Raw genomic sequence first — 16712 nt, forward strand, 5'->3', positions numbered from 1 at the left:
AAGAGGAAAATCATGGTAGTAATATGTAGGGCACTTTAGAACTTTAAGGCATGTTGTAAACACTGCTCTTGACACATTGCATGTATTGTTTAGGACATTGTTCTGTATGTGTGTGCTTGACAGTAAAACTTCTAAGATAAAGCATGGAATTTGCAGTTCATTTTAAAACAGTGAAAGCATTTGAGGACTTTTGATGCTGGACTGGCATCAAATGATAATACAAAACTATAGGGTAACAAACTGTGAAGTGACAACACTATTGTAGAACAGTCTTGGTTTTAACAGACATGTTAATGAAGTTGATCTTAATGATTATTTATTGTATAGTAGTTGAATTATTTGTATTGTTTAATGATTTTGACTTTTCAATTGTCATAATAAACTGAATTTTGTGGAGCAGACAACTGTAAGGTACTGTTAAAGAAGAAACTTTTCTGACCCTCTTTGAAATTGGAGAATTTATTCAAGATTGTTGCAATGGGGTATTGTGATAAGGATTAAAGAATCTCCTCAACTTCAAAGATTTATTCCACTCTACAAATAAAAGACTGGGGATATGTTAAAGGAAATTTTAACCGAAGTTAAAGAAATCAGAGGGACCAAGTGCCAGGCATCCTAACATATTCATCAGGAAACTGGACAAGAACATTCATATCCATCCAGTCATTGTACAAATAATTCATGAAGAACTAGAGGAACTACGTCATTGGAAAAACAAAAACAACAAAAAACCCACCACCCACTGCCTGGCAAGATGCAGTCATTTTCCAATTGTGCTCAGTTGAAACCTGAGGATTCTGTGGGAGAGCCTTGGCAGGAAAGGGAGAGGGTGCAGCAGAATTCCTCATGCCCTGTTTTGGCCACAGCAGCTCTGCTTTAAGAATAAGTTTGCTGATCTTGAAATCATTAGAAGAATGTTATATACCTTGGAGAAAGAAGAAAAACATCCTATTATTAGAAATCATGTGTATAGATGCTATATGTCATATTTAATAACCCTACAAACATTATTCCACAGAAGAAAACCCACCTTATGGCTTCTGGAAAGCTAGGACATGGTAAGAGTGTTTACAGCAGACAAAATGATGTGAGTGCCAAGGAGAGCAACCTTTCTTATCCATCTCCTCTGACCGTGGAATCCCGGATATAATCCGGAGCATTAAAGTAGTTACATCAACACTAATGAAGTTTTGTATTACATTTATAATGAAAGTTCTTTTCTTTCTTTTTTTTTTTTTTCCCTTGTTCTGTTTTGTTTGAGACAGGGTTTCTCTGTGTAGCTGTGGCTGTCCTGGAACTTGCTTTGTAGATCAGGCTAGCCTTGAACTCACAGAAATTTACCTGCCTCTGTCCCCTGAGTGCTGAGATTAAAGGCACATGCCACCACTGCTCTTTTATTGAATATGTCTGGGCTTTCAGGCATATTGGCTCAATGTCTGTTGTCCCAGTACTCAGGAGGTTCTGAGGCAACAGGATTACTCTGCATACAAGGCCAGCCTGGGGCTTCGTGTTTCAGGCTAACCTGAATTACAAAGCAAGACCCTGACTATGACCATACCTCCCTGGATGAGCCTGCTCTTGTCTCATCTTAGAAGTTAAGCACTGTCTGGCCTGGTTAGTACTTGGGACACAGAGTGAGACTCTGTCTCAAGAAATACAGCAAATTATCAGAGCCTACACTACTCAGCGGTAGAGAGCTTGCCTGTCATGTCCAAAGGCTTCAAGTTCAAGTCTCATTGTAAAACAATAGTTTCAGTTATCCGAGAAAGCTTCTCATTGTACATTTTTACAATTTAAAAACATTTCAGTTTTTCTAAAGCAATGGCAATAATAGACATCTTTTACAATGCTTGAGTATATGAAGAGTAAAGTTATACATTTTATCTTAATTCACTATCTGGAAGCTATGTACAATCATGTTTGTTTATGGAAACAAAATGAAAGACTTCACTGAATTTATTTTTTAAAATTCTTCATCTAAACTACCCATGGGTCAGTTTTTAAAGTGTGATCGAATACAACTCAAACCTATAGAATGACTAATTATTATTAGTCTTTGTGAAGTAGGAATTTTAGTAGAGAGGACTCCCTGTCTGTGCTGATCTGCCAGGAAGCGAAAGTCTATGTGGCATGCCTTGATGGAACTTCAGAATAGAAGCCAGAAATGTTAGCATGTACATAGGCAGAACCCCCCACCCCCACCCCACCCCTGCCCTGGCCCATGTGAGGCAGGCAGGGAGCTCCTGCAGATACTGACTGGCAGTTCTTGGTGGTCAGCAGCTATTCAGTGCCCAGAAAGTCCATCACTGTGAGCATACTATGCAGGCTTTCAGCTTGCTCTTTTTAGAGTTTCTAGTTTTAATGAGCTATTTGTTAATGAATAATTTAATTTCTTCCAGGAATGCAAGTTAATGAAACCCCAGTTAATGGCTTTGAGTACTGAGTGCTGATAAAAATTTGTTTCTTATACTAATACTTTTGAAATCACTAGACAACTATTACAGTGATGGGCAACAGATCAGGAGAAAGAGTTGTCTTGAAACTTTAGCCTGACTGCAAAGCTGATGCCTTTGATCTGTGTGATGTATGTAGAAAGACAATTGTCTTAGTGAGGGTGTCTATTGCTCTGATGAAAACCATGACCAGAGCAACTTGGGGAGTATTTGGCTGGTGTGTCTGAATCACAGTCCATTGAGGGAAGCCAAGGCAGGAACTCAAAAAGGGCAGGAACCTGGAGGTAGATGCTGATGTATAGGCCATGGAAGAATGCTGCTTACTGGCCTGCTCCTAATGTTCAGACTACCTTTTAATAGAACCCAGAACTACCAGCCCAAACATAGCACTACCCACAATAGGCTGACCCCTCCCACATCAATCACTAATTTAAAAAAATATACTCTACCTGCTTGCCTACAGCCAAAATTTATGGAGGCATTTCCTAAATCAAAGTTCCCTCCACTTGGATGACTATAGCTGTGTCAAATTGACATGAAACTAGCCAACACAATGATAATGTGTGTTTTTGTGTGGCAGGTATGAGTGTTACTGTGTGGCAGGTGTGTATATGTATTTTGTGTGTGTGTGTGTGTGTGTGTGTGTGTGTGTGTGTGTATGTGTGCTTGCACACCATTATTGTAGCTTGTTTTTACTTCGAGTTTGTATTTATTTATATGTATTAGTAAGTTTTAAGTTGGGATATATACTACATCTAGACATTAGGATGTCTATAATTTAATCTAATTTCAAGTTTCTTTTGTAAATCTTTTGTAGACTTAGTTTATATGTGTAGCGTTTATAGACAGATGTGCTTTGTGTAGGCATGCTGATTCAGAAGCTTGTAGTGGCAGATGTCCATCACCAGAAAAGTTGAGACCATGATTGTGGGTTTTACTCACTCATTGAATTTCTTAGACAACTTGGTGTATTCTTAGAAAGTTCTGGTAAGCAAGGACATGTTTCATTTGTTTTGCTACTGAGTTTATCTAAAACTAAAAGTAAATTCATTTATATTTTTACCCACATTGGTAGTTTCTCATCCCCTTACTGAAACTCAGAATGTCAGTGTGTTCAAAACTGTGTATTAACTAGTCCTCTGTGTAAAATACAGATATTGCTTTATGGCCCTCAGTTTGCCTGGTTTTGTCTTTGTAGCTCCAGGGGCCTTGTCAAAGTTGACCCGAGGATTGAAAGATGAATCACTGGCTTATATCTATCATTGCCAAAATCATTATTTTTGTCCAATTGGCTTTGAAGCAACCCCTGTTAAAGCTAGTAAGGCATTCAGGTAAGCATTTCTATACTTAATAAGGGCACTTAACTAGGAAAATGTGTTGTACAAGGTGTTTTCAGGAATAAAAAAGATTTGAGTCTCTTAGAAACTGGGAATTTGGTAGTATGTTTTGTTCACACCGAGTGTACATATGTTTTACAGGACTGAACGCACTTAGAAGCTGTTGCTCAGATACTATAAGAGAAAGCCATCTGAAGTACCACTTTTATGACTATATACAGAGGTGCAGGGGCATTCATATGCTTTCCCCTGTTACAGGATATTCAATCACACTGTGAATCCCAAGGTTGTGTTATTTACCAGAAAAATCTGTTTCTAGTTGTGGTGTGGCTCAGCCCTAGCACACACTTTTAATCCAAGAGCTTTCTGATTAAATAAAAACAACATTTCATAGGTGAAGAGGCGGAACAAGTAACCAGTTGACAGGATGTAAACCATAGAGAGTAAGGACTCAGGAGGATGGACTGGCACACAGGAAGTAGAAGGAAGGGACATTGAGTTGGAGATTTGTTGGAGAGGAGAGAGGAGAGACTTCTGGAACAATGCATCAGGAGGAAGGTCAGCTGAGTGCTTTCTCTGCCTCTCTGAGCTGGCAGGCTTTGACCCCAGCATCTGGCTCCCCAGTCTTTATTGAAAAAAAATCGAATAATTGAGATTTTGTTAAAAACAACAATCCCCAGTATCCTCGTCATTGTCCTACATGCCATATGCGAAGAGTGCACAACTGAGTACATTAAAAAGCACCTTCAGGGTTTGTCTCTTTTATCACAAGGAAGCTTAGGACCAGTTTCATATCTAAACTTCATGGTTATATTTGCCTCTCCCTTTTCTTAATCTGGTTTCTGTTTCATGAACAACATGTTTTCACACACACACACACACAAACTTGTCTCTTTGAAGGAGATATAGTCTAAACAAGGGTGCTGAGTTTGAATGTTACTCTTTCTTCTTAGCAAGTTCCTTCATGAGGGACCGACCAGAAAGCAGAGGTTATGGGTAAGAACAGGTGAAAATGGAAGCCATGTATGACTGTCTCGCCGCACTGATTCACACTTGGCTTTGTGGGCTTGCTGATTGAGGAGGAGGAAGAGATGAGGTGAACCTTGGACGTTACCTCTTCAGTGAGGGGCCAGAGTCTGACTAGAGAACATGGCTTGGTCTTTAGGATAGGAGGGGTTTTTGTTCTAGAGGCCATGGGTCCCTAATGTCCCACTCAAAGGTCCTTGGATGTGGTGAATCAGGGAACCTGAGCCAAGTGAGCAGCTTGGCTGTTGCACTTCTTTCATGATTCCAGCCTATGCCTTTACCTTCCTTCAGGCACTTGCCAAATGTAAAATAGGCTTTGACTTTTACTGATTTGTTCTGTTAATAACTGGAGTTCTGTGGAGTGGTGGTGGCACACGCCTTTAATCCCAGCACTGGGGAGGCAGAGCCAGGCAGATCTCTGTGAGTTGGAGGCCAGCCTGGTCTACAGAGGGAGATCCAGGACAGGCACCAAAACTACACAGAGAAATTCTGTCTTGAAAAAAAAAATAGCTGGAGTTCTTCATAAGTCAATGCTTGTGCCTATGAACCACATTAACTTTTGTCTTAAAAATTATGCAAATTTCCAGGCTCCTTTTCAAACCTGAATTAGAATTTCCAGGGGTGGGACTGGAACATTGTTCAAAATCATCAGCTTCTACCTCCAGGCCATGATCACTTTAGGACTATATTTTTAGGATGCTGCTACAAACTTAGATGCATCCTTAAAAAAGGAGTAGCTAAAGAGAGTAGCTTAGGATGTTCTTCCTTTCTGGGCCAAGGGGGTAATATGCTAAAACACTTTTAACCCTTGATTTTGAATATGGAAGTAACTAAGGCTTAAATCTAATTCAAGGATTTCTTGAATGGCCCAAACCAAAATGCTGGTATTCATTCTAAAATAACAAAAGCCATTTTTGAGTTTTAATGTTTTGGGGTTTTTGTTTGTTTGTTTTTTACCAATACATAATTGGATCAGCATACTTTGGGGAGCGAATGCTGTTTATCAAGCTGACTGTGAATGTATTTTCTGTTTAGCAGGGGTCCTCTCTCACCACAGGAAGTAGAATATTGGATTTTAATTGGAGAGTCAAGTAGAAAACATCCTGCCATTCACTGTAAAAGGTATGTTTTAGTAGCTTTTTTTTCCTTCACTGAAAACACAGATCGAAATTGTGTATGTAGATACATGTGCACACCTGTGTGGTCATTAGCCAGTCACAGTGCAACCCTGCCACAAAAATTTCTGCTATGCTTTATTTCTCTTTAGCTCCACAGCCAGCCAGTTCTGCTTCCCATCACCACAGATGTACTTTTCTTGTTTGGGAATTTTATGCAAATGAAATTCTATCCTTTTTTTGTCTTGCTTTTGCATTTAAGTAACATATTAAGAATTTTTTTCTAACTGGCCATGATAGTGCATTCCTTTAATCCTAGCAGAAGCAAAGCCAACCTGGTCTACAGAGCGAGTTCTAGGATAGCCAGAGCTACACAGAGAAACTCTGTCTTGAACAACAACATTAAAAATTTTTCTCTAAAAAATTTAGAATTGGGCCAGGGGGTGGTGGTGGCGCACGCCTTTAATCCCAGCACTCGGGAGGCAGAGCCAGGCAGATCTCCACGAGTTCGAGGCCAGCCTGGGCTACAGAGTGAGTTCCAGGAAAGGCACAAGGCTACACAGAGAAACCCTGTCTTGAAAAACCAAAACAAAAAAAAAAAAAAATTAGGCCGGGCGGTGGTGGCGCACGCCTTTAATCCCAGCACTCGGGAGGCAGAGGCAGGCGGATCTCTGTGAGTTCGAGGCCAGCCTGGGCTACCAAGTGAGTTCCAGGAAAAGGCGCAAAGCTACACAGAGAAACTCTGTCTCGAAAAACCAAAAAAAAAAAAAAAAAATTAGAATTGGATCATTTCTGGTAAAAATCCTGATGCATATTTGATAAAATAAAATCTTTAGGACTGGTGGGTATAGGTGCTTGCATGCAGACCTGATGATCTGAGTTTGATCCCTGGAATCCACAGGGTGGAAGGAGAGAACCAACTACTGATAGTCATTTTCCAAACTCCATACATCCACTAGGGCATGTATATGCCATGTGCCTGCCCACCTTGCCCCTCCCCTTCCCTCTCTCTTTTTTCTTCCTACGATGCCCTCTACACACAGACTGACAGAATCTCTAGAATTCATGGTTTAATTTAGGGAGATTTGACATCATAATGGCATGGAATCTTACAAACTAACATCAAGGACTGTATCACTACATAATCAGAACTTTAATTTCCTTTAGCAGTGGTTTTGATTTTTCAATATAAACTCACACATGTCCTTTAAGTTGTCCTTCCTATTGTAAATTGATTTAAAATTTTCATTTTTTAAGTTATTGATGGTCATATTAAAAAAACCCTGATTTTCCTATTTAGTCCTTGATTTTCACGTCTTTAACAAATTCACTCATTATTTGTATGACTTTCTTTGATTTTTCTCTACAACCATTTTGTATTTTAGTAGAGACATGTTATTTTTTAATTCTTTCAGAAATTTAGCTAGACACATAGTGGCACATTGGTAAATGAGGCAAAAGGATCGTGTGAATCAAAGGGTTCAAGGCCAGCTTATACAACATATCCCATCCCATGTCCTACCATAAGAAAATAAATTGACTTTATTATAAAAGAAAGTGTGGCATGCCACTGCTTTAGCCTACAAGGTATTATCTGGTATGTTGACATATAAGAATAGAAACCAATTATAAACTGAGAACATTGACAGGAATTGGATAACCACAACTGGCACACAAAAAAAGAAGCTTTTAAAGGCTAGTGGTGGAACAATGCTGACCTAAGAGAATAATCACCAATTACTGCTGTGGTATATTATGGTAACTTGCTCTTGGAAAAAGCTTTATTCCAATGGTACTTTGGGCCTAAAGAAAACTGTTCCTTTTCTTACTATAGATGGGCAGATATTGTCACTGATCTAAACACTCAAAATCCAGAATTCTTAGATATCCGACATCTAGAGAGAGGGCTGCAGTTCCGGAAAACAAAAAAGGTAAGAACACCACTACATTGGAAGCCACTTCCCAAATGACCAAAATGCAGTATTTTATTAATACTCTTAAAGTGGTAAATAATAGAAACCAAGTTCAAACTATGTGAATTAGTTTGAAAAGTAAGACTTATTTTAAGGACACAGGCCCAGGAGGACAGTCATGGGGAAATGACACCTAGTTCTGTAGTAATGGTAGGAGCCAAGTGGCTCAGAATATCTATCAATCATTCTTATGTAGGCTATGCTGTGCTCACAATGCTTTATTTGAATATACACTTCTAGCAGACTTTCAACTTATGACTTATTTTCAGGTCTAGCTTGAGACTTACCTGCCTTGGTTGAGTTTGATAGTCTTAACCCAACTTGGATAAATTATTGTCACAAGGCAGAGCCATGTGTACAAACATGACTGCAGAAAGAAGTAGGCATCCTTTTGCTATAAACCTGTTGATAAAAGAATAAATGCAGCTGGGTGTGGTGGCATATGCATGTAATCTCAGTTCTTAGATAGGAGGATAATGATTTCCACGCCAGCCTGAGCTATAGATATTATGTCTCAAAAATCTTTGTGTACATACACACATAGGTAGGGGAGGGAACAGGATGAGTTTTTAGGAGAGGAGAGGAGGGAAGGAAAGGAGAAAGACCACACATAGAGAAAAGAATAAGGCATGAATCTTAGTGTGTGAGTTAGGTGTATGAGGCCATGACTATGCTGAGTCTAGGTTGTGGAGAGGAGTGCTCTGGTCCCTAAGGGGTTTGTTATATTGTAAAGGCAGCTGTAAGGAAAAGTGAGTATGTTAGTATGCTCTTACGAGTGCAGAATAGAAATGTTTTCAGACATGTGAAAGAATAACAGCCTTACTCTAAGGGAGTCAATAAGGATCCCACAGACTTATACATATTTTCTCTTTATTGTCTTCATCTTTTTTTGTCCTCAGGTTGGAGGAAATTTGCATTGCATCATAGCATTCCAGAGACTCAGTTGGCAAAGATTTGGCTTTTGGAGCTTTCCATTTGGAACCATTAGACAAGAATCGCAGCCTCCCACACATGCCCAGGGAATTGCCAAATCTGAGAGTGAAGACAATATCTCCAAGAAGCAGCATGGACGTCTGGGAAGGTCTTTTAGTGCTAGTTTCCACCAGGACTCAGCATGGAAGAAGATGTCTAGCATCCATGAGAGAAGGAACAGTGGCTACCACAGCTACAGTGATTACAATGGCAATGACTGACCATGCCAAGAACTGAACCACTGGTATCACCCATACAGCTGTTATGTACAGGACTGCATTAAGGCAGAAGCTGGTTTTATTAAGTCTATCAATAGGAACAGATCTTGTGGTACAAAGCATAACCTGTAGTTCTCCAGTAAATAAACTTACATAGTGTTACAACAGGTGGCTTCAAATCTATAGGCAGATAAGCACAGATTACTGCCCTTTTAAAGTTAAAAGTAGATAAGCAATCTGGACAAAGGGTTTCACAAAATCCAAAAAAATCACAACTGCTTCAAAACAAAAACAGAAATGTATTTAACAGCATCAAAACTTGAACTACTAAAGCATGAAGTCATTTCTTGAAACTTGATCCCTAGTTATTTATTACAGATATTCCTAAGACCAATTTACAAGGCACTGTCTGCCCTTAAAAAATGGGGCTGTTAAGTTCTAGTTTTTGCTCACGCTAAAGGTCATTTAAAATTATCTTTCCAGTCTAATTGTTCTTTCAGTGCTAGCAGTGTCCACCTCACCTCTTAGCTTTTCTGAATAACTGTCTCAGGATCCTCAACAAAGAAACAGAAAATACTCAAGAAACTGGCTTTTCTCCAGGTGCAGACGATGTCATACACAGGTGATGTATGACATTGATGCGATACTCTTGATCTGGCACATGACTGTGAAATAGTTACAAGAAGCGTAGGTCTTGAATGATGTCTTCAGGCCTAGAACAAACATTGTTTTAGAGATATAGTAAAAGAGTACTTGGAATCCAGAGTTTCTATATCCATGTAATATGTGCAGTAAGATCTGATATTTGGTCTCTTAATGGAGTCATGTGTTAACAACAGCACTGAAGACACTCTGGCAATGTCCAGCTCACTCTGAGGACCACACTCTGTATTCTCAACTCTGAGCTGTTTCCTTTTGTGAAACATCCAAACAATTAGTTTGATTTTTTTAGTGTGTTAAATATTTCAGAAGTGTGAATTCAATACCTGAGCTTCTCTTTAGCTGCTGTCATTTTTCTTTTGCTGCCAATGTATGACTCAGATTTCTAAGATCTTGTTTTTTCATGTAATAGGCTCATTCCAGGACTCAAATCAGTAACTTGGTGACTACAAGGTGCTGAGTATGTTGGATCCATATTGCAATACACCTCAAGGGGAGATTTCAGATTTTTATTTTTCAAAAAAATTCATTTTTTTCTCTTGAATTTTATATCCATTTACCCACTCATACATGTCTAGCCTACAGAAAGGGATATATATTACAAAATGGTCATATTTCTGAAGAGATTACTTAGCTTGAAATGCAAAGGACTGAAAGATTTGTAGGTTATTGGTTTTGTTACTTCATACTGGAACTTTTAAATGTTTTCATCAAATAAAGTTTTGTTTTCTACTTTTAATCATGTGAGTGTTAATGAGTCTGTGTTTTAGTTAGGCTATATCCTTGTTTCTGTGTGAAGCATATGATAATTTGTCAGTTCCATGTAACTAGTATTATAAGAAACATCTTGCAATTTTTTTTTTTTTTCTTTTTGGTTTTTCGAGACAGGGTTTCTCTGTGTAGCTTTGCGCCTTTCCTGGAACTCACTTGGTAGTCCAGGCTGGCCTCGAACTCACAGAGATCCGCCTGGCTCTGCCTCCCGAGTGCTGGGATTAAAGGCGTGCGCCACCACCGCCCGGCACATCTTGCAATTTTTATAAGTGAAACAGTGTGGAAGGTGATGACTTCTCCATACTTGCTATTTCTCTACTTCATAATGGAATAGAAAATTTCTTACATTAGTTTTAACAAAATGAGGTTGCAATTTTTGTGGATCAAGTGTTTTCAACATAAGCTGTTTTTTTAATTAGTTCAGTTGAGTATTTCAAAGAAATGGGTTTGAAGAACCTAGAGGAAAGGATACAAATGAAAAATAAAATCTAAACCTTAGGAACAAAGTGAGAACTGGAAAACAGGAAAAGTTTATTTCTTGCACACTGATTATATGCTTTATAAAAACACCGACACATTGCCACTTAAAACTTCAGCTTACGCATTTGGAAGTTACTTAGAGCACAGTAATGTTTGGAGAGTTTTTTCAGGGTATGTAGGTAAGAGTTCCTTCATGCTTCTCCTTTCAAACTAATAATATTCCTGCCCTATCTGATTTCTTAGTCAACCCTTAGGAATCTTCATAGGTCTTCTAATGAAGGATAATGATTGGCTCTGAAATTGCTATTGTCTCACTTGTGAGATTATGTCCTCTTTGATAGTGTTTTTTTGAGAACAAATATGCTACTATGTATAGTATTTAGAATAGTGGGTTGGATGATAGGAAAGCTATATTAAGTGTTTGTTAAAATTATTATTTTGAAAATGTTTTTATTTATTTATTTATTATGTATACAGAACAGGGTGCCAGATCTCATTACAGATGGTTGTGAGCCACCATGTGGGTGCTGGGAATTGAACTCAGGACCTCTGGAAGAGCAGTCGGTGCTCTTAACCTCTAAGCCATTTCTCCAGCCCTGAAAATGTTTTAATTGAGTACTTTAGAGCCCATTAGACCTTGAAAAGAGCAAATACCTCTTATGTCAAATATACACTCCTTGGTTGCTATTCTTTCAAAAGCATTTCATATTCAAAATGTATTCCTCTGGCTTTCAAAGCATGCCCAATACTCAATTGGGCACACTGGCTCTTTGTTCTTATCCAGCTTTCAAAAATTAAAACCTAATAACTATCCCTCTATCCACTACTACACCAGTTACAGTGCTATATCCCATCACATCAAGCTGGTGTAGCAACTATAATGTTTCCCACGTTGCTTTGTTCCAGATATGTAACTTCCAAATGTGTAAGCTAAAGTTTTAAGTAGTGACCTGTCAGTGTTTTTATAAAGCATATGATCAGTATGCAAGAAATAAACTTCTCCTGTTTTCCACATTGCTTTGTTCCAGACATGGGATGAGTTCAGGCAACTGCTCCAAGATCTATTAATATTATTTAACCCAGTTTCACTCTTAGCATTTCTATTCTGCCAGTCTTCCACTTAATAAAATAGTAATAATAATAATAATACCCCCAATTTTAATGCCATCACTTATTAGGTGTTTCATATAAAATATCAGAACTACCCCCAAGAAGTTGGTGGTACTGACACGTGCTAGTTAAAAAGGAGGCTCTCACTGGTGAAGCAACTTCCCTAGGGTTATAGAGAATCTAGATTTGCTAGAATTGTCATAATAAATTACCAGAAACTGGATTTCTTAAAAACAAGTTTCTTTCCTCACAGTTCTGTAGATTAAGACAGGGTCTTGGCAAGTTTGGTTTCTTGTCTCTTAGACTTGTAGGTGTTCACCCCTTTGGTCCTCATATGGCCTTTGTTTGTGGCACTCTTGGAGTTTGTGTTCTGACTCCCTCTTATAAGGATAGCAGTCACACTGGATTAGAAGCTACTGATAGTCTCTGTGTGTGTGTCTGTAGGGAGATAGGAATCAAATCCATGGACTCAAACATGCCTGCATGTTTGTGATCTATCATTAATCATGGCTGTGTTAGACACAGGAATGGTTTTTCTAAGTTCTGGTTCCTGTACCCGTTTGGCCCCTAATGCCTCATTGTTTAAGAAAACCGCTTTCTAAAAATCACTCTGGATACAAGCACATTTTGAAGTACTTGGAATTATGTATTCAATATGTGAATTTTGAATTCAACATGAATTCTGTCCTGAATATATGGTAATCCTATGGTCCAGATAAGATTTGAACTAACATCTGCCTGACCTCTAATAGAAATATTTTTCACAGGATGCAAAATGCCCTGAAGAACATCAGACAGGAGACTCAAGAGGTCATTTAGGCAACATTTATGAACTCTGCTATGTGCTACAAGTAACAGGTGTAAAAGTTATCAAGATTGATACTGATTTCAGCAAATTTATAATCTACTGTTGGAGGTGATAAAAACTAAACAGGCAATTATATTGCCCTCAGTAGAATACAATTATACAAAATGCAAAAATCCATAACTTTACACATTTAGGAAATACTAAAAGTCCAGTGGAAAATAAGCCGAGACAAGCCAAGGAAATATGGATACTACAAACCATCTGTTTGGACATAGATATGTTTTGTTAACATATCTGATTCCTGATAAGACTTCTGCTGCAAATAGTTCTTGTAAGAAATCTGCTTCTATCTATCCCTTTTTTCTTAGACTGTGAGACCAAAATGAGCTATCTTAGAAATAAGACCAAAACGCTTTCACCCAAAAACTAAAGCCTAAGATTTCTCCTTCTAGGAATAGGCCAATAGTTACTGAAACAAGTCAGTCCAGATTCCAGATACCAGGAAGTGTAAAAGTACAGAGTCACAAGGTAGTCACGAGGAAATGCCTGCCGGACTATGGAATGTCCTCTCCCTGGTTTCTAGGGTAACTGACCACAGAAATGCCCCCACCTGAGGGCAGCCAATGAGAAATGGTGGTAGGCAACCACTCCCTTAGAAGTAAGATTAAGCCATGATTTCTAGAAAGCCCCTAGAAGCGAGCCAATCAGAATTGTACCCGTACTAGCACCCCTAAATGATGTAACCTTGTGATTTTTCCCTTTAAAAACTGAGCTTGCGGACAGGCAGGCACTTCCTCCAGCCTCCACTGCGTTGGATGCATTGGACAAAGTCCCTGCCTAGGCTTGTATATGCAGAATTAAACCTTGCTTTTGCATTCCGGCATGCTCGTCTTTGGTGGTCTCTCTGGGGGTCGCGATCTGGGCACAAGACAAGTCCTATGAAGGTTTTGAACTTGTGCTATCCCTACCTGTCTCCCAGATGTTTATGACACTGGCTATCTGTCCTTTCATACCAAGATTACTACTGAGTTTGAATGTAATTTCAATACTGTACATCAAATGTAAATAACTGTATTCTAAGTGCTAAGCACTTTGTACACATGATCTCTGATTCATAAAATCGTCCTTATAGATGACAGAACTGGCCTTACTCTGCCCAAAGTCATTTGGGGCCAAAGCTGTGGAATTAGAAGTTTCAGGTGCTGGAGGTAATTCAATGGTAAGCACTGCGTTGTACTGACACCTAGTTACTGCATGTTGTCGTGCAAATACTTACCTTTAAAAACAACAAGGAAGCCGGGCGGTGGTGGTGCACGCCTTTAATCCCAGCACTCGGGAGGCAGAGGTAGGTGGATCTCTGTGAGTTCGAGGCCAGTCTGGGCTACCAAGTGAGTTCCAGGAAAGGCGCAAAGCTACACAGAGAAACCCTGTCTCGAAAAACCAAAAAAAAAACCAAAAAAAAAACAAAAATAAACAAAAAACAAACAAACAAACAAACAAAAACCCAAGGAAACATTTATCTTTCTGTTCTTTTCTAGTGTAAGCCAATACTTAGCATCAAGTCTGCAAAGCTGGAGGGACAATGTTGAACCTGAAACTGAAAACGCACAAAGGGGATCTCACTTCACTAAGAAAGCCAACGTGCAAATATCTTTATGCCTAACAGACAAAAGAACAGAAGTACTGAATTAACACTTGGCTGTAACCCTGCACTGACATCCTTAGTGCTCTGGCGCAGGATTTATACGTCACGTATCAATGTGGTACTGCCAACTTTCGCAGTCACTTAGACGGAAGCCGAGAGGTTTCAGTTCGTGTGGTTTTACAGGTCCTCGGGAGGTAGCAAGCTCAACAGGAGAGACGTTTGCCTGCTTGTGTCGCCCGCGCCGTTGCTCACTTCTCTTAAACGTGCCAACATTTGGGCTTAAGAGTCCCTGCTCCTCCCACCTCTGCTCCGTTTAAGTTGTGCTTTTCTTCTTGAAGGCCAGGTCCTCGCCGGAAGTGCCTCTGCGCGGCGAGTTCCGGCTGGAGAGAGGTGGGCTCTCCGTGAGGAACAGCACAGTCCGCTTGCGGCTGGCGCGTCCTTGTCTAACTTGAAGCAAGGGGCCTGCGAGGCCAGCCCAGCGCGCCTGCGCCATGGGAGTCCAGGGGCTGTGGAAGCTGCTGGAGTGCTCCGGCCGCCCGGTCAGCCCCGAGTCGCTGGAGGGCAAGGTGTTGGCCGTGGGTATCCTTAACGCGGCGCGAGAGGCGGGACGGGCCTTTGCGGGATAGCTAGGCTTTCTGGGAGACCCGGAGTCGGGCGTTACTTGGGTGTCTGCCTATCCAGCTTGCAGCCCTGCTCTACTCATTTTGGGACCACTTTGTGTCTCCTGTGCTTCAATTCTCACTGCAGAGTAGGTGCACAGTTGCCTTGGAGAATAAGGGTATTTAAATGATAAAGCTGGAATAACGTTGGGCTCTATAGTGCTGTCAGTTTTAGAGGTTACTTTGTGTGGGAAGTCAGCGTGGAGAGAACAAGGTTGGGAATTCCGATCTTCCGTTTTTTGCATCGTTGACTCGTTTTTTGAAATACAAAATAAACGTGTATAGTGAACTAGTTTCCTTCAGCTCCTGTAATGGTTTTGTGTGTGTTTAGCTGGTTTTGTGTCACTGGAGTTTTGTTGTTGTTTTTTCCCACTTTGAAAATGTGATACTAGTTTTGAAGTTTTCATTTGTCTGTTCCATGACCCCCTTTACAAGTGCCTCTTTTATTTCAGAAGCTGGAGGTAAAAGAGGCACTTACACCATTTTCTTAATGATAACTGGAAAGACTTGTAAATAATTGCTGGGTACGTGTGTGCGTGCGTGCGTGTGTGTGTGTGTGTGTCTGTGTAGAGGGGGCATGCCAAGTCATTCTGTAAAGTATAGCAAAGAAGCCTTTATCTGATAAGTCAATTCTTCACTGTTTGCCCAGCTTATAATTAATGGAGAACATGTAATATTGGAAAGATAACGTTTTATGTCAAATACACCAATGACAAAAATTTAAAAAATAGTTTTACAAGTTTTTACCCAGGGTACAGTAAGTTGGGTAACCCGAAGTTCTATGTAGAGCACATATACTGTGTCGCACTCTAGTGGTTTTTCGGTATCACTGCAGTTTCAGGATTTCTGAATTATATGTGAATGAAAGGACAGTTTGCAGTGAGGAGATTCTTAAATTCTCATCAAGGGTTTCAGCTTATAGTGGTAGAGCACTTTCTTAGGATGTGTGAGGCACCAGAGTTCCATCCCCATCATTGAGAAAACATATTGCTGATAATACCGCCAAGGATTTAGGTTATTTTCTGTTCCAGCCTCTATAAAGAATTAGGAAGTTCAGCATCCTAACATTCAGGTATGTCAGACAAAAAGTAAGCTATGTAGATTACCTGAAAATGACTGAGTCCCCTTTAGGATGTGAAGTTATTTTTGTGAGGTTATTAAGCTTTTCTGAAAGAGTGGGTCATTTATCTAAAGAAAATTGAGAAAGATTCTGCATACAATCATATATGTGTCATGTCATAATCTGATTACTTCTGCAATTTTCTGTATTTCATCATGAGAATTCTAATATCTGAAATTTTGGTGTCATTGTTTTGTTTGTTCATAAAGAACTCATCCATGATTATCTCAGGTTTGTAATTTCCATACTTTTCCAAATAAATTATGTTTTGGACCACATGGATAGCTGTGTGTCTAATTTAAACAGTTTATGTCTGTGTTAAAAATTAAGAAATAACAGTTCATTTTTTTCCATTACAGACCTTA

The 16712-nt window shown here is 39.5% G+C and overlaps 2 protein-coding genes and 2 long non-coding RNA genes across 6 annotated transcripts in view; 2 read left to right on the forward strand and 2 right to left on the reverse strand.

Moving 5' to 3' along the window:
- The window catches only part of Bivm (basic, immunoglobulin-like variable motif containing), a 24897-nt gene extending 14404 nt beyond the window's left edge, over positions 1-10493 (forward strand). For 2 of the 3 annotated variants that reach the window (XM_052749346.1, XM_052749347.1), the window contains exons 7-10: positions 3652-3784; positions 5852-5938; positions 7766-7862; positions 8804-10493. In XM_052749346.1, the coding sequence (XP_052605306.1) occupies positions 3652-3784; positions 5852-5938; positions 7766-7862; positions 8804-9097 (611 nt within the window). In that variant the 3' untranslated portion in view covers positions 9098-10493. The remainder of the gene's footprint in view (positions 1-3651; positions 3785-5851; positions 5939-7765; positions 7863-8803) is intronic. The other variant, XM_052749348.1, reaches the window with a different exon arrangement.
- LOC128117461 (uncharacterized) lies at positions 511-8787 on the reverse strand. Its single transcript, XR_008220807.1, has 2 exons — positions 8192-8787; positions 511-925 (listed from the first exon to the last, which is right to left on the reverse strand). It is a non-coding gene; the product is annotated as an uncharacterized LOC128117461 (long non-coding RNA).
- LOC128117460 (uncharacterized) lies at positions 9692-14380 on the reverse strand. The gene is made up of 2 exons (XR_008220806.1): positions 14200-14380; positions 9692-9807 (listed from the first exon to the last, which is right to left on the reverse strand). It is a non-coding gene; the product is annotated as an uncharacterized LOC128117460 (long non-coding RNA).
- Positions 14381-14936: 556 nt separating this feature from the next.
- Ercc5 (ERCC excision repair 5, endonuclease) overlaps positions 14937-16712 on the forward strand; it is a 43727-nt gene continuing 41951 nt past the window's right edge. Inside the window, exon 1 of the mRNA XM_052749343.1 lies at positions 14937-15147. Coding sequence (XP_052605303.1) covers positions 15060-15147 — 88 coding nt within the window. The 5' untranslated portion in view covers positions 14937-15059. The remainder of the gene's footprint in view (positions 15148-16712) is intronic.

This window comes from Peromyscus californicus, unplaced genomic scaffold (genome assembly GCF_007827085.1).
Source record: "Peromyscus californicus insignis strain IS unplaced genomic scaffold, ASM782708v3 Scaffold_21__1_contigs__length_65335640, whole genome shotgun sequence".
Classification (NCBI taxonomy): domain Eukaryota; kingdom Metazoa; phylum Chordata; class Mammalia; order Rodentia; family Cricetidae; genus Peromyscus; species Peromyscus californicus.